The 19006-nt window shown below is 39.0% G+C and overlaps 1 protein-coding gene across 3 annotated transcripts in view; it reads right to left on the reverse strand.

The window, feature by feature from the left end:
* The window catches only part of LOC126195077 (THO complex subunit 5 homolog), a 158826-nt gene that overhangs the window by 87253 nt on the left and 52567 nt on the right, over positions 1-19006 (reverse strand). For all 3 annotated transcript variants that reach the window (XM_049933536.1, XM_049933535.1, XM_049933537.1), the window contains exons 8-9: positions 11841-11946; positions 4491-4707 (exon numbers count right to left, since the gene is read on the reverse strand). In XM_049933536.1, the coding sequence (XP_049789493.1) occupies positions 4491-4707; positions 11841-11946 (323 nt within the window). The remainder of the gene's footprint in view (positions 1-4490; positions 4708-11840; positions 11947-19006) is intronic.

Genomic DNA, 19006 nt, shown 5'->3' on the forward strand with positions numbered 1-19006 from the left:
TAGCACTGAATTACCTTTTCCAAGGTGGCATATCATAGGTGTCAATAAGTAGTCTGAAATGTATCGGGAGCCTCCAAAGTGTCCATACCACTGTCTCAAGACGACATAGTTCAGCAGGGATGCTATATGTACTGGAAATTCTGTGAACCTATGAGCATACATGCAGCATGGTATCATGCTATGGGAAAATTATGACAAACGCTAGTGGTTGTAGGATACAGAAGCACCAGTTTCCCAAAAAACCATGTTCTTAAGACTCTATCACTACTTTGCTGAGGAGGGCATCCAGGAATGGGGAAAACCATCTTTCTCCACTTCCTTGGATGTGATGGTAATGTAGACAGTACAATCCACCACACACTCATGACTATATTAAACAAATGTCTCAATTGCACATGTGGAAAGATAAAAGTAAGGATAGAGCATTATGAAGTTTTTCAGTACACACTGTACGAGGTCAACTATAACCACCTAAACTGGCTACATTCCCTACATGTTTGTAAAAGTTGTCAGAACTAACAATAGGCAGATGTGAGGACATTACAAAAATCTGAATTGTAGTCCCTAATAATTTTACACACACAGTCATATAGCACACCTGTAAGAAGAAATAGACTATTATTATCATTAACAAAAAGGGCAATGAATAAAGTTAACTACTGTTCAATGAAAGGGATCTAATGGAAACAATACATGTTGCCTCTGTGATGCCCATATAGAATACTGAGAACCCTTGATCTAGATGGCTTACAAACAGTTGTTGACATTGAGGATGTAGTGCTGTATTCACAGAATTAGAAAGTGCAACGCTCCTAATGAGTTACACATTTCATTTTGTCAGATCAAGGTAGAAGGGAAAACAAAGACATCAGCTGGGATAAAGCACTAACTTGAGTGGGGGAGGTTAAGGGAAGCAGTCCATGTAGGCACTCACCTGAGCTGGATGTAGGAAATCATGAAGAAACTAAACCGAGATAGGCAGCTGGGAAATAAATTCTTTTCCTGAATGAGAATCAAGTGCCTTAATTGTTCTGACATGTGCCTATGATTACACACCTTCTTACTGAACAGCATGTGAGTGGAAGAACAAAAATTGGGAAGTTTGTAAGCTCAAGGAGGTTATAAAAACCGATTAAACAAAAAAGCCTATCACAACAGTTAACAACATTCAGTAGTTTTTATTGTGTTCTTCAGTCCAAAGGCTGGCTTGAAGCAGCTCTCAATATTAGTTTATCTGTGCAAGACTTTCATCTCTACGTTAACGACAACCTAAATCCTCTGAACCAATTATCTATAGTCAGGCGTTGTGCTACCTCTAAACTTTTTATTCCCAACACTTCCCTCTCTTACCACACTGACTATTTCAGACTCCCTCAGTTTCGCAATAATTCTGCGACTTTCTGCAGTGTCACAATACTTCCATCCCTGTTGCCATGCAATGTAGTTTTCACATTTCTTATTTCTGGGACATAAAAGTCTGGGTTGATTTTTACGAATGAAGAGACCACAAATGCATCAACTTTCAGAAGGTTTCCACTATCAGCCTTCACAAATTTCCTTTCCATTTTACTTAAAAGTTTTCCATCACTAATCAATGAAACTTTTTGCAGAAAAAGTACTGAAAAACACTAGTAACTTCAGCTAACACCTTTATAACACACGTACAGCTTCATCTTACTCCTAGCCTGTGATACCACCAGAGCTTCATCTAATAACAGAGAAATTTTGAACATGATCAAAACTTGAAATTTAATGATTATTAAGCTTTAACTAAATAAAAATAACAGTTATTTTATGAGAATATTGACCAAAAATGCTATCTGAATGTTATAATAATTCAAAACAACAGCTAACCGAATCATATTTTTAACAGAGGAATATAGCCTATTCTCTCAATGGGTCTGCTATCTTACGTAATCAGTCAATGTTGTCTGTTGGCATCTGGTATCTCACATTTAGCATACTACTCTTTTTTTAAAAAAATGGGAAAGTATGAGTAGAATTCACACTTAATTACATATGGAGACTGTTCAGCTATTCTGGGAACAGAGAATCTCAACCATTTTTGCCTGCTATCAATATCGATACTGGCAAGAGATCGGTCCCAAAGATTCCAAAGTTTTTGAGAAAGTTCTAATTACAACAATATAAACACGACATAAAGCCATGCAGGAGTCACGCAACCATGATTGTAATAACCAGTGGCTCTCCATTCAAGCTCACTGGATTGCAGTGGTAAAATCAGACATCAGGCAAGGAATGACTTTATTGCTCGTATGATGCATTTCAGAATTTATTCATCATCAAACAATGGAAAATTGAGGATGGAATATAACAATATTATGAAAAGGATAGTTGCTACTCACCATATAGTGGAGGTGCTGGGTTGCAAATAGGCACAACAAAAGGACTTTCGGAAAGTGAGCTTTCAGTCAACAAGACCTTTGTCGAAAATATACCACACACACACACACACACACACACACACACACACACACACACAGGTGGTGGGGGTAAGGAGGAGGCTGGGGCGGGGAGGGGAAGGGATAGCAGGACGGTAAGGGCGGGGAACGATACAGTGCTGCTTGTGGCAGCGCACAAGGGTGAGGTGGAGAGAGGGTAGGGCAGCTAGGTGCAGTCAGGAGGCTAGGCAGGGGGAGGGGGGAAGGGAGGGGGGGGGAGGTTGCAGAAAAAGACTTTGTAGTATCCTGTTCCCATTCCAGCACTACACAGCCCTCTATTCCACCAATGCACTCTCCGTCTTTTTACTTCTCTCCTTTCCTGCAACCCCCTCTCCCCCTCCATTTTCTATTGGTTGGTTGGTTTTGGGGAAGGAGACCAGACAGCGTGGTCATCGGTCTCATCGGATTAGGGAAGGATGGGGAAGGAAGTCGGCCGTGCCCTTTCAGAGGAACCATCCCGGCATTTGCCTGGAGTGATTTAGGGAAATCACGGAAAACCTAAATCAGGATGGCCGGACGCGGGATTGAACCGTCGTCCTCCCGAATGCGAGTCCAGTGTCTAACCACTGCGCCACCCCGCTCGGTTCCATTTTCTGTCTAACCACCAGACTGCACCTAGCTGCCCTCCTCCCTCTTCATCTTGTCCCAGTATGCTCTCACAAGCAGCACTTTAGCGTCACCCACACCTATCCTGCTATCCCTCCCCTTCCCAACCTACCCTCCTCCTTACCCCGCCACCTGGGTGCGTCTCCCATCATGTGGTGCTGCTCGCAGTCTCGCTTCAGCTGCCAGAGACTGTGGTCACATGCATGTGTATGTTGTCTTTTTTCAATGAAGGCCTTGTTGCCCGAAAACTCACTTCCCGACAGTCTTTCTGATGTTCCTATCTGTGACTCAGCCTCTCCGCTATGTGGCGAATAGCGACTATCCTTTTCATAATATTGTTTTATTCATAATTAGATATCCAGGAGTGATAACTGCATGTAAATATGACATTTCAAGTTCTATGTGATACAAACATTCGGAGGCTAGACTAAGAATGTTTGTTTCACATACAACTTGAAACTCCATATCTACATGCAGTAATCACTCCTGGATACCTGATGATGGATAAATTCCAATATGCATCATATGAGCAATAAAGTAATTCTTTCATGATGTTTGACTTTTACTGTTGCGACCCAGTCAGCCTGAATGCAGAACCACAGACTGTTTTTATTTCCAGTTTGATGTTGGATAACAAATGACAAAAGATTTTTTTTTTCATATAACTGCAAATTAATAATTTTCACATTTTTTCTTTACTTGCACTGTTATACCTTGTTTCTTGCCAAATGTCATGATTATTGGTCAATGGGAAGTACCCTATAGGTTTTCATGTGTGAATTTGCAAGTATCAAAATATATGATGTAAATGGCAGTATCTTTTCATTGCACTGACTTAGAAGCTTCTATTTTTTACACAACCAAAGGACCACAAACCTTAGTGACAAATTTCAACTTGATACATCTACCTGTACCTGAGAAAAAGGATTTTTAATAGTTGGACAGACAGACAGACAAACAGACTGATGGATTTCCCCTAAGTTACACCAAACAGACTGACGGATTTCAAGTTACACAATTTAAAAAGTCCCTTGAAAAGTGTAAACATGGGGTCTAGCTGTATCTAAATGACAAAGACAAATACGAACAGCCATCTGAAGGTGAACATGTTAATCTGAAATTGTAGCATCATTATTTTTTACTACACAGAATAATTAACAACACCCGCTTTTATTTTCTGTTAACAATATTCGGGCCAAAAATTTCAAAGACTATACAAATTTGTACATGATTGAAATACCTTCCTGAAATTATTTAAAACATTCGTTCTTTATTGCTTTCATATTTTTATATTCACATTAAGCAAGTGACAATATATACATGGTATCTCCTAACTACAAAAACAAAACCTCTTCCTCTATTTTAATCTCTATCAAAATGCACGCAAAAAGATATTTTATAAATGGTTTTACATCTTTATACCTGTGCTTCCATGATTTCATGTGATTTAGAACCTGTGAAATCCAAGCCAGCAATGTTTTGAGCCCATACGTAAGGAATGCCAAGTTCAGAAATATAGCTCCCAAATCCATCAAGTCCCATGTGTTGTAGCTGATACAAATTTGCAACATTTGGGCTGTCCAGTCCCAAATCACTTGGGAAAAGTGAAGACAAAATGTTCTGAGGTGCAATCAGATCACTGAAAATGTCAAAACAAACAAATTTAAGAAGTATATATATACATCAAATTATGGTAGACTCATATTTCATATTATGGCAGTCTGTGTATTTTATGTAAATATTGAAACTTTATGAAACTCTTTATTGTTCAACACATTCTGTATACAGAACAAACAGCATTCAAATTAACATAACAGTATATATGAAACCAATGGAGAGAGTTACTTAACAAGATGGTCTAAAAACTACAGTTCTTTCTTCGATGTGTCTTATCAGAGGTGGTATGAACTTCTATTTCTCAAACTTGAGATCTGGTTCAACTACACAGTCATTTCATTTCAGCATCTAAAGTACGATATAGAATCTTAACTACTGTTCAATTTTCAAACATGCACCACAGCAGTAGAAGTCACGTCGAGTGCCTGAAAAGGTTATAACCAATGAAGATCCAATCCCACACATCTTTATTCGCATTGACTTTTGCACAGTTTATGTGATACATCTGCAGACGAAATTGTAACATTAAATGATTCTGTGATAAATGACAAACATAAAAAAAATCTTACAAACTACAGTGTGAAACAAAAAAATTTATAACTTTGTGAATGACAGATGTCTTTGATGTGGGGTGGTGGTGGTGATTGTGTGTGTGTGTGTGTGTGTGTGTGTGTGTGTGTGTGTGTGTGGAAGGGGCGCATTGTATGCAACAACTACCTGGTACACCATGTGACTGAGCAACTTACTTTCTCTGGAGCAGAGAGAGAGAATAGCAAGGATGGACAGAATAAGAAGTGAAAGATAAGGAAGATTGTAAAGGAGTACTCTTACAGGAGCCGATAGAATCAGCAGAGCCTAAAACTGTCAGCACACAGGACGAGGCAGCTAATGTTGACGTGCACACACGTGATATCTCACATCATGAGACACAGCACCATCTGCACATGGTACTAGCTGGTTGGTGTGATTTTGCGCTCTCCATTGGTTGGAGGTTGGCGGATTTATTTGGCTCACAAACCACAAAGTTTGATCACAAAAATGGATGCACATGGAATTCCCACCTTAGCTCTATTAAAACGAACGTTGTTCTCTCTTTGGTGAACATAAATAAAAAAATTTTACCATGAACGTGTAATAAAACAAAAACGGAAAATACATGTCCACTCAGGAAAGATGTCAGCTAACAAAAGTTCACCAAATCAGAAAGACTCACTTCTGACACAGGGCACACTCATATTTACATAAAACCAAATATTACAGAAATTATTTCTTTTAATTTCATATGAAACTCCCACAAGCTTTTGGAAAATGCAAAGGTGGAAAAAGAAGAAGAAGACGTTGGATATGACGGGATGCGAACCCGTGTCCGATCTACTGGTGGTTCTCTGATGCAGTTGCTCAACCACCTGTGCTAAATTGACATGCGCCTCCCAAATCATCTTCTTCTGTGATTTATTCTGCAAAATGTTACTGATTGTTAACCCTTTAACTGCTCTGGACTTGTTAACGCGTGCGCCTTTGTACCTGTCCCTGTGTGCTCTGAACGTTATTACGCACGGCACCAGTCCTTCTACCTGGTACTCTGAACGTGCCTACGTGTAGACATGTTCAGAGCACCAGGTAGAAGGAATGGCATGCGAACACGTTCAGAGCACACAGTGACATGTACAAAGGCGCACACGTTAGCACGTCCAGTGCAGTTAAAGGGTTAATAAATCATAATAAGAACATCATTTTTTCATGAATCTTAAATGGGTCATTGCTTTAAATTGGCTTACTTTCATTACACACGAGCTACATCGCAAAAATAACAAAATGCGAAAATTCTTTAACCACCAACACGGCTTTTCCAGTGGTTTTATTACAACTCGTACTAATAACGATTCATCTCAAGACATTCAACGTGCTGGTGCTTAGAAGCCGCATATATTTATAGGGTGTAATGTATAACATAAAACCCATTGAATATGGGCTTCTGCTGAACATGACAAGTACAGTATGGCATCTTGCTTTCTGCTTGTGACATAGGGAGCGTTCTTGATTCTTACGGGTTCTACTTTATGTGGCACATTGCCGAAATAGTGCAGAACTTATTTTGTGTTTCACACGAGGAAATGGCTTCACAATGAGAAGTAGCAGGAAGTGACGTTACAAACCTGGTTGAGCACCACATCAATGTTAGCTAACTCGTCCCGTGTGCCGATGGCATAGGTGATAAGGACATGTAAAGAGAATGAATGATGTGTGATAGAACACCCAGGAGGATGCACGAACTGAAGCTCCAAGACAAGACTAAGAGGAAGACAAAGAGATATTTGAGGAGGTGAATATATAAGGAAAAGAAGAGGACTGGGAATGGGTGACGGTGTTAGAACAGTGGTGGGGGGTTATGGGTGATAAAAGGACAAAGGGAGGCATATTGCCTGTTGGCTTCTGTATTGAATTCTTTGGCCGCTGATTGTTTCACGATGTTTTCTATGATTCACCAGCACGAGTGGTTGGCACTGTCAAAGCTTCACCCTCCACTGCTGGTGGCAGCCTGGAGTCAAGCTCACAGCTGCAGATTATAGATACGTTTTGTGCCAACATCTGAGAACTTTTCCCTGGTTGTTACCATTGTGGTTCTCCCATTGCTACCTGTAATGGCTGTGTACTGCAGCACAGGAATCCAGGATGCATTCACCTTGCGGCATTCCTATTTCTTGCTGAAACTGTTATCATTTCTGGAATTGCTATGGCTTCCCTTAACAAGTGCCCATGCACTCAGCAGTGAGAACATCAGTGCCGCTGAATTTTATTATGTGGTCAGTGCTCCGAACAACCAATTCCTCTAGCTGTCCCAACATGCAACCCACTTATATTCTGTGATTCTCACATTGACAAATCATCCAGTCATTCCAGCGCAGACTTGTTCACACATACCTGATATACAGTATATTCCCAATACTGCAAATGGGCCCCTTTCATCTTTGGCCGATATGAGACACTGTCTGATCTTTTTGATCAGTCTGACAATAGTATTTATGCCATGTTTACAATAGTCTTTATGCCACGTTTACACAATATAGGGCCTATTCTGTCCATCACCCTGGGGATGTATGGCAGAAACACAACCAGTGAATTATCCATTGCTCCTCAGAATGCTTTCCAGGGGTTGCATCTTACATCCCTGGTGCTGCTGCTCACATATTCATTTTGTGTGCAATATGAGCCTATTAATCATTTCTCTTTTCTGGCTCGGGTGATGATTTGGCAGTCTGTGCAGGTATGTGTTGGCTTTCGACATGTACTGCATCCAGGTTCTCACCATTCCTCACAGCTAGTATATCTAGAAAGCATAGCTGTTGGTTCCATTCTACCTCCATAGTAAATTTTTATGTTGCCATGGAGACATTAGATGTGTTAGGTATTCTCTGAGCTGTTCCTCGTCATGGCTCCACATAAAGAAGATGTCGCTAACACACCTGTACTACACCTTAAGTTTACCAGGTCCCAAGTCTAGTGCCTGTGTTTTGTAATGCTCCACAAAAAATTTGGCCACCATTGGACTAAGTGCAATACCCATGGTGACACCTTCCAGTTGTTTTGCAGAAATCATCATTCTACGTAAAACAGCTCACAGTAAGGCATGTATGAAAGAACTTGGTGATGTCATGTTGGAAAATGGAACCGATCTACTCCAGAGAATCATTATGTGGCACTTTGGTAAACAATAAAACAACATCAAAGCTAACCAGTATATAGTTTGGTCCAAGTTTTAGTTTCTTCAGCTTCACAATGAAATGTTCTGAATTATTTATGAATGTGTCTTTCTTTCCTAGACATCGCTGAAGGAGAGGTGCCAAGCGTTTCACCAGTTTACAAGAAGGGGAACCAGAAGTGCTTCTGATTGGTCTCAGTGGTGAGCCATACTGTTGAAGTGAAAAGGCTTCTATTGGAAGGTTCTTCAGTTTGTCTGTGCAGAGAGAAGATCCCTCGATCAACCAATGTGTATTGAGCATGATATGCTGTGTCAGATCTGTGTTTAGCTTTCAGTATGTCATCGGATTTAATAGGTCCTGAATCTTGTGCTTATAATCTTTGATCCTCATTTACAATGGTCACAATTCCCTTGTTGCCCCCTCCCCTGTGGGTTCAATTCATATTTCCTCAGTCTTTTCACAAGGAAGGGTTAGGTGGCCACTTTGGTGTCAGCAATGATATCCTTCATAGATAAAGTTCTGGGGCTGATAGCGAAATTCTCTATGTTTTGAAGGACAGCCTAGTCCTCTGAGGTCAACGGTTGTTCACTGACATTGATCAGAGTGCATTACATGTCAGGAATCAGCTTGTCATCCTGCTTTCTGTATCTTGCAAATTTTCTCTTCTGTCGCTCAGTGCAATGTTTCATGCTACTATGAGTGATGCTGTCTATCTTGCTGCATGCTGCCACTTAGTTGATAGCAAATGTCCAAAATTGGCCCATCATCTTGCGAAGTCACTCCATGTTGCATGAATTTACTCAGGATGACCATCTCATCCCATTCAGTCATAAATACAATGTGCCTGGCAGTGGTGATTAGGCACTTACAGTTCAGGAACTTTGTTGTGGTCCCTTCATCCCTCCATTTCAGCACCACAATACAAAGGCGAGAGATGACAGCAAACAGACTTTCTTCTTCCGTCATTGGTCAAGGCTTTGGTACAATCTTAAAATCTCTTCCCCGTATAGGCATAGAACAAAGATGTTGAGGTTTTCATTGCCACTTGCTGGCATATTGGGTGTTGGCTTATGTTTTGGATGCTTCAATCAATGTTCACATGACAATTTTTCTGCTGTTTCACCAGCATGAGCAGCTCACACTGTCGAAGCTTCTTCCTCCACTGCTGATGGTAGACTAGAGTCAGGCTTATGGCTGAAGAGTATGTGTTACCTGTTGCATGAATGTCTGAAGTGTTTTCGTGGACGTTGCCACTGTGGCGCTCTCCTTTCTACCGGCAACAGTCATTCACTGCAGCATGGAATCCAGGATCTATTCACCTTGTCTTGAGGCTTTCCTCTTTTTTATTGAAACTACTGTTCCATACTTAGCAGTCATATACAATCACTCATATGGAGAAATATCTGTACTTAAAGACAAGACAGTTGGACAGGTCACACAAATACTCAAGAAAGGAAAGAAGAGTAACATGATGAAATACAGACCAGTCACTGATGTCCATTTGCAGTAGGATCTGAACACATACTATGTTTGAAAATTATGAATTACATCAAAGAAAATGCTCTACTGACACAGAGCCAGCACAAAATATTATTCTCGTGAAACACAACAAGTTCTTTATTCACACGAAGTAATGGGTGCTACTGACACGTAATGTCAAACTGATTCCATATTTATAGATTTTCAGAAGGCATTTGATACCATTCCTTACAAGCGATTTCTAATCAAACTGAATGCTTTGTATGACTGAATTTGTGTTTTCCTATCAGAAAGGTCACATTTCATAGCAATTGATAGAAAGTCATTACGTAAACTAGAAGTGAAGTCTGGCATTCCCCAAGTGGTAGATGCCCTCTGCTCTTCCTAATCTACATAAACAATTATTAGGCTATTTGAGCAGCCATCTTAGATTGTTTGCAGATGATACCGCCATTTACCACTGCATAAAGACATCAAAAGACCAAAACCAACTGGAAAAGATTAAAAAAAAACATCTGTATGGCGATAAAGTGGCAAATGACTCTAAATAATGAAAAGCGTGAGGTCATTCACAAGGGTACTAAAAGAAATCTGTGAAACTTCAGTTATATGATAAATCACACAGATCAAAAGGCTGTTAATTCAACTAAATACCTAGGGATTACAGTTATGGAGAAGCTAAATTCGACTGATCACCACATAATGTTGGGGGAAGGTGAACTAAGACTTTGTTTTATTAGGAGAACATTCAGAAGATGCAACATGTCTACTAAAGAGATTGCCTACACTATACTAGTCAGTCATTTCATTTGGTACTGCAGTACAGTATAGGATCCTTACCAGGCAGGACTGACAAAGGACATCCAAAAATTTAGAAAGAAGAGTAGCTTGTTTTGAATTATCACAAAATGGGGAAGAAAGTGTCACGGATATGATACTGTACGTGAGTTGGTGTTGCAATCATTGAGGAAAAAAAAAAGCATTTTTCGTTATGGAGAGATCTTTTCAAAACCAACTTTCTCCTCTGAATGTGAAAATATTTTGTTGATGCCAAATGATCATCATAATAAAATAAGACAAATCCAGAACTTGCACAGAAATGTTTAAGTGTTTGTTTTTACCATGCACTGTTTGACAGTGGAACAGTACAGAAACAGTCTGTGAATTACAGGATAGATGTGTAGATGTGGCTGTAGAGTGTTGTATCTGAGTTTCTATGGTTCCCCTGAACAAGCTAGTGTGGTAGTTCTTCTCCACTGCAAGAACCTGTGTGTTGGCGAATTTTATTACATGTTTGGTCTCACCCAGCATTTTACTCCACCATGGCTGATTCCTGCACATATGGCAGAGTATGCACTGGGTGAGAACAATCACTTAATGAACTTTACCAATACAGAGATTCTTATGGAGGATAACAGCAACAATACCCACTTATTCAGGGAAACGATAGAAAATTACAAACATGTCAAAATTTTCAAGAAGGAAGAAGAAAGCCTCAAGGTGAGTGGATCCTGGATTTATATGCTGCAGTGAACAACCGTTGGAGGTAGCATGGGGAGAACGACAGCTGTACTGGCCAGAGAAAAGCCCTCCAATGTTGCCACCAGCAATGAAGGGTGAAGCTTTGACAACACCATCTACTTGCACGGCCAAAATGTCAGAAAAATTGTAGGCCGAAGAACCCAAGACAGAAACCAATAGGCAATGGAAACACTTGACCAAGAAAGCCACAACAATTTCGAAAAAGGAAGGCTTATGTGCAAAGCTGACCTGGCCAATGTCAGGAAACTGTCATTGTTGCTGCTGCTGATGATGATAATTACAGCGCGCTAATACTTCAATAAATAGGGGAGTAACAAGGATTCACTGCACAGTATGCACTGGATAAATAAATATATTGGTTATAAAGGTAAAATAGTTGAAAAGACAAAGTAAGAATGACCATCAACTAGAATAAATAGTTTATTAAACTTACCCTGCACATATTCCATGAATGGCATGTGAAAGATTAACTTGGGGTTTTACTGTAACAACATGCAAGTTCACCAAATAACTGAAGTTTAACGACAGGCTGTTTCCATCTAAAAAAGTGAAATGCATAGATTATTAAAGTGTTAAGTTTATTTATACATTTTCAGGTTTCTAGACAAGTTGACAGTTCCACGTAGTGCACACTATATTGATGGCTGACCCAGTCATGAGCAGCAAATATATTGCTAATGCCACCTGGACTGAGAAGTACTACCAGCACTGTGCCACTATTTTTAATTGAGATAGATTCCCATCTCACATTATGCCTTTTAATGCACATATATTTTCCATGTCCGTGCCACTAATCCTGAGCTGACCTCCTCTGTTGTCATCTGGTGCTGACAGATGAGATTATTAACAAGAGTGTAATAAACTGGTTACTAGACCCTACTCCTTGCTCCTTGTTTAAACTGGAACTTTGCTGATGTCCTTGACATCTCTCTTCTACTGCTCTGTGTCTGCTGCACATTTATGTGGAATATAATACATAATATCCATTATACAGCAGATCTAGTTTTGTTGGTAGGAGTTCAATGCAGCTTGTGCCCCCCCCCCCCCCCCCCACACACACACTCACACACACACCAAATTTCATCTACCCTGTCTCTCCACAGATGATGCCAGCATAAGTAAGGTAAGTGACCTGTAATTTTTCTTTGTCAGACTCATTCTCTTAATTGGGCTACAAACAATGACACAACACAACAATAATATTGCTCAGTCTGGTCCCAGACTGGACACTGCAGTAGGCACACTAAGACCATTGTTTGGACCACCTCAGACAGAGAACAAAACTAGGTGTCATCTACATATTGTGCACAAAATGGAACCCTTAACTCATCTAGAAAGATAAAAACTATAGTCAGTTACAGAAAATATTGCTCAGGAATTTTAATGTTAAATGTGTTTAGACTTATTAGAGTTACAATGGACAAATGTTAACATTTATACTATAGAATAAGAAATTTTTCTTCATGTATGCAGGCTTCTTTTTTTCCAGAACTAATTACCAGCTTACAATTTACTGCATCTGGCATGGCCAGTTCGAGTGACATTTTAGTAGTATTGTGCAGCAACGCTAACTCCATTCCTGAAGGAGGACAGCTGTGATCCTGCATGCAGACTGCTGAGTGGTACAGGATTTTTATTGAAAGTTGCCTTTCAACATTCTGGGGATTGTAACAGATATATTGCCATCTGACAAGTAGAATTTCCTAGTCATAAATAGGGGACTTTTTGTGTATTTATTACACAAGAGATTAAAATGAAAAGGTTTTTTTTTTAATTTATGAATCATGTGACTGGGTTTGATCGTTGTCAAATCATCACTGCAGTGGTTATCGGCACTACATAGTGGGGTGCTCCTTGCCATACTGTCTCCAGCCATCATCATTTACTCCTGTTTTCTTAGTTGTGAAGGTGATCAACTGGATAAAACATGAATTTAGGCAACAGACCCATTACGATGTCCAAAGTCTAAGTGACATTAACAAAAAACAATTTCTTAGTGACTTTTTGGCTATAAAGTGACCATTTACATAAGTTTTTATATTTATATTTATCTTAATTCTGGGTTTGAATTTATTACCTATAAAGCTTTCTTGTTTTTGGACTATCTAATTAAGGAGTCTATCTTAGAGGGATCATAGCTTCAATTTAAGCAACACTACGGGTCTGCAGTTCAATTTACCAAGTGCTTGCCAGCCACTGATTTGTAAAAATCACATAATACAGAGGTAGTGTTCATACAGACATAAAGCACTGCTTAAATGAAAGCCATGATCCCTGTCGCATGGACTTCCTAATTATATTAAAGAATGAGGCACAGGGAGAATGAAAAACAGAGTGCATAGTTGACCACTATCTCACAACCTGCAGTGAACACATCTTCGACTTTTACTGTAGCACATCCTTATATAACTTTTTCTGCTACGACTGCGACTTCCAGAACAAATTTTTTGGTTACTTTGTTTGTATTTCTTGGCTTCTCCATCTTTTTGAAATGTAATTACGAATGAATAAGCAGAAAAATAATTGAGGTAGTCCACACCACTGTATTTTAAGACTCACTGTTTATTTTAGAAAATCTGTTACAAAAATGTGAATGTGCCTCTCTCTGCATCTGCTCAGCTTTAGAACTTTCAGGAGAAGATAAATTTATCTGCTTTCCCTGTTTTCATTTGTTTCACAACTGAAAATTAAATGGTGACAGAGGAAAAAACCACAAAACTAGGAGTGAAGAATTATGTCACAGCCAGGGGTGGTGTGACATACTGCAACATGATTTAAGTGCCAATAACAGCTGTCAAAATATAAAATATTTTGCAGATAACTGGAACCACCTACTACTGAGGAGGGGGGTGGGGAGGGAAGGAGGGGGCAGGGAGGGAAGGAGGGGGCAGGGAGGGGGGGAGGGAGGGGGGGAGGGAGAATATTAAGGCTCAATGCTCTATCAAGATTATTAAATGTTACTTTTTTAAGGAAGAATATATTTTCTTTATTGTTTGTAAAGAGCCAGTCTCCTGTGCGTTTGTTTTTTTTTTTTTCCTTCCTTAATAGTTTGTGTATAAGGAAGAACAAAAAATCTACACAACATCTGTGTGTTCAATGAAATGTAACAATAATAATTAATGTATTCTGAGACACCATAGGGAAATTTATTGATGGTCAGCAATACTGAAATGGTCTGTTGCATGTGCAAGTTGTGTTTCAATTATACTGTTTGCTGGTTTAAAGTAATTAAATGTAGTACTGTTTAGAACTTTCATATTTACTTTAGACCTACCCACTCCCTGTTTCGACAATTTTGGTTCTTGCTATTGTATAATTTTGGTTTTTGCTATTGTATAATTTGTTACAGATAGGATCCAATGAAGTCGGCAGGTCATTGTGAAGCGATGTAATAACTGAACACGTATTGCATTCAGTCATTAATTTGTCTTTGCTCATAGCAATCAGCAATCCTGAGACTAAAGGCCGTTCATTTTAATTTATCTTGCATTAAATTCATGCAAGAGATGTGTGAATGAGTTCTGAACAATGTTGATGTCAGTCTTTGCCCTTGTCAAACACATGCCCCTGTTTAACAATTAGATGGTCCACCGTATTACAATGACGTGTTGTTCTACAGCGAAATTACAAGAGTAAAGTAAAAGGGACATGCAACATGTCAAACAGGAGAAGGAAACTGGCCATACCCTTTGAAATGAATCACCACAGCATTTTTCTCACGTCATTTAGGAAACTCAAATCTCGATGGCTGGGTTGGGATTCAAATTACCACTCTTGGATACGAGCCTGGGGTTTTACCACTGCACTGCCTGCTTCAATAGCCAGGCATAAAGAAATTTGCATTTCAGTGCTACTGTTGTTTCCAATTTCTGACATAATGTAACAGTAAACTCTGTAAATGAATAAATCAATGAAGAGCTTCTGCCTTGAAAGTTACCTAAAAGAGATTCAAAGACGTTGACCCCAAGTTATTTCCATAATACAATTTTGCAAATACTTCTGCTTTACTGGTGTAAAATGGAAGGTGCTATATGAATAACAACCTCAGAAATGGGTCAAATAACGAACCACAAGCTATGCCAATAGTGATCTGTCTTCAACTGGAGGCTACTCGAAATGATTAAGTTTCATAACATAAAGTACACCACTTATTTTGACAATATTATGAAAAGGATAGATTGCTGTTTGTTACGTAGAGGAGATGTTGAGCTGCAGACAGGCACAACAAGACTGCTAAACATGTGAGCTTTCAGCCAAAAGGCTTTCTTCTAAAGTACACAACACACATACATTCACACAAGCACAGCTCAAATAAACGTGACCCTGTCTCTGGCACTGACACTGTACTGTGAGTGTTTAATCATTTCATTGATGCCCATCAATTTTTGAAGAATATGAACCTTTCCATACCTGAAGACAGAGTTAATAATTACAAGCAGATGTAGCACAACCTAACAACAATATAGTTTATTCTGTGTACAAAAATATCTTGTGAAAAATGATGCACTGTGTTTAAGTACAAGCCAATACTTTGCTTGTAATTGTATTTAATCTACAAGAGTTTTGCCTTATAAGGAAATAATTATTTCACCTCAGATTACTTGAATGTTTCTGATAATTCTTCAGACACACAGCGAAAAACTTTTTCTTTGGCAATGACTGCAATTTTAAGTATTACATTGAGAAGTAATCAATACCCAAACAGAATTTTTTCACTTTCTTTAATAAATGTACCTACATCTATGTGATTACTCTGCTATTCACAATAAAGGGCCTGGCAGAGGGTTCAATGAACCACCTTCATGCTGTCTCTCTACCGTTCCACTCTCGAACGGCACGTGGGAAAAACGAGCACTGAAATTTTTCTGTGCGAGCCCTGATTTCTCTTATTTTATCATGATGATCATTTCTCCCTATGTAGGTGGGTGCCAACAGAATGTTTTCGCAATCAGAGGAGAAAACTGGTGATTGAAATTTCATGAGAAGATTCCGTCGCAATGAAAAATGCCTTTGTTTTAATGATTGCCACTCTAATTCACGTATCACGTCTGTGACACTATCTTCCTTATTTCGCAATAATACAAAACGAGCTGCCCTTCTTTGTACTTTTCGATGTCATCCGTCAGTCGCACCTGATGCGGATCCCACACCGCACAGCAATACTCCAGAATAGAGTGGACAAGTGTAGTGTAAGCAGTCTTTTTGGTAGACCTGTTGCACCTTTAAGTGTTCTGCCAATGAATTGCAGACTTTGGTTTGCTCTACCCACAATATTATCTATGTGATCGTTGCAATTTAGGTTATTTGTAATTGCAATCCCTAAGTATTTAGTTGAATTTACAGCCCTCAGATTTGTGTGACTTGTTGCATAATCGAAATTTAGCTGATTTCTTTTAGTACTCATGTGAATAACTTCATACTTTTCTTTATTCAGGGTCAATTGCTACTTTTCGCACCATACAGATATCTTGTCAAAATCATTTTTCAAGTCGTTTTGATCATCTGATGACTTTACAAGATGGTAAATGACAGCATCATCTGTAAACAATCTAAGACGGCTACTCAGATTGTCTCCTATCTCGTAAATATAGATTAGGAATAATAGAGGGCCTGTAACACTTCCTTAGGGAACGCCGGATATTACTTCTGTTTTACTCGATAACTTTCCGTCTATTATTACGAATTTTCCACTTTCTCTTTTGAATTGCATTCATACAGATTAATTTTATTCTTGAAATTATTGAGTTGGGATATAATACATAACATTTCTATTGGATCTTTCAATATACATCAGTAATATTTGTAAAATAAGACTAGATGGACATCCCTGGTTAACCTAACCTTGTTGTGCAGTTCATGTTTCTCACAGCCTACATTCCTTTTTTGTCCATAGTTCCCTTAATGTTGAACTGTAGGCTTGATTATCAGTTTTAATTTGAATATATGTTGAAGGAGGAAAGAAATGCACTAAATGCAGAACAGAAACAAGATGCATTATATACACCACTCCAACTGACATCCTGCAATGTACTCCCAGGACGGTACATTGTGAATCAAGAGCCAATCCATGAATTTGAAATTTTGACAGTGAAGTCTGCCTATTATGATTAATTGTTAAGGACAGCCCAACAGTACATTATAAGATTAAATGTTAATTTGGACATGCAGTTTTTCCAGCACATTCTCTGTTGAAATAATTTTGGTTTCCTTGTAACAATAGGTTTAAATGGTATTCATTCATTTGATTATGTCCCACAGATCCATCAAGAATCTTCAGCGGTATAGAATGAGTGACATCAGAGAAGTCAAGTTGTATACTGCATAAACAATAAAATATTAATATAATGCTTAATGGTTTTTCATGCTTATGTCATGTAAATTTAATAAATTAAATTAGAAAGAAGGCCAATTCTGCCTCCTCAATTTTACAAGAGTCATTCAATCAAAAAACTGATTTTTTAAAGAATCTATTATGAGAATGCAATGGAACACTTACTTATTTTCCAACATAATTCACCTAAGGTTCTGTGCACTTATGCCAGCGATGGACCAGCTTCTCAATTCCATGTACAAAGAATTCTTGGGGGCGTGCTTGAGGAACCAGTTATGCACTGCTACCTGGACTTCCCCATCATCAGCAAACCTTGAGCCACAACAAGGTTCTTTCAATGGGTTAAAAATGAGATTATTTGAAGGTGCCAGATCTGAGAAATACAAGACTGAGGGGCAGGAGGGGGGAGGGGGGGGGGGTTAAGCAGATGATTTTCAGTTCTCCCTGCACACAACCATATACCTTTCTTTCATTTCTGATGTCAAATGTTTTGCAACTCACCTTGCACACACTCCCTTGAACATCAATATGGTGGGCTGATCCAACACTAATGTTCACTGTTGCTGCAATATCTCTCACCGTAATACACCTGTTTTCCTGTATCAACGTATCAGTCCTCAGAATACTGTTCTCCACGACTGGACACGGTGAATCTTCAACACTTCCTGCACTCCATTTGAACTTATCTGCCTACTGGTACATTTGTGTTAACTCTAACAACTTTCACCATACCCCACTGCCTTAAAACTGTGAATTTTGATTGGGTTCAGCCCTTCAGCTAACATAAATCTAATGACACTCTGGTGGTCCGTGTTGGTGGAAATCAAAAAGGGTATCACCTCCTTGTTTCACTGACTGTCAGCATCCTGTTAAGAAAGCAGGCATGCTAGCCCAATATTTTTCACATACCGCCAAAAAATAACATTTATTTATTGAACAGACCTTGTACAGGAGAGCTGCTATTTGCCTGTTATTAGTAGCATAATTAGCTCACCAGATGAAAAAATTAGTCATGTTACACATCATACTATACTGTGTAATTCTGCTCCTGGACTTGATAAGTATTTCAAGTCCGTGTTAAGCCACTTGCTAAGGGTTTGATCGCTTAATTTATTCAAATTGCGGGGATGTTGATGATGGCGTCTTACCTGCTGTTCCAACATGCTCCACAGATTTTCTACAGGGTTCAAGTCAGGTGATTTTGCAAGCCATTTCATCAGGGGAGAGCAGTTTGTGTTCCAGAGAAATGTAGTACTATATTAGGTATT

This window comes from Schistocerca nitens, chromosome 7, assembly GCF_023898315.1.
Source record: "Schistocerca nitens isolate TAMUIC-IGC-003100 chromosome 7, iqSchNite1.1, whole genome shotgun sequence".
In the NCBI taxonomy this organism is placed as follows: Eukaryota; Metazoa; Arthropoda; class Insecta; order Orthoptera; family Acrididae; genus Schistocerca; species Schistocerca nitens.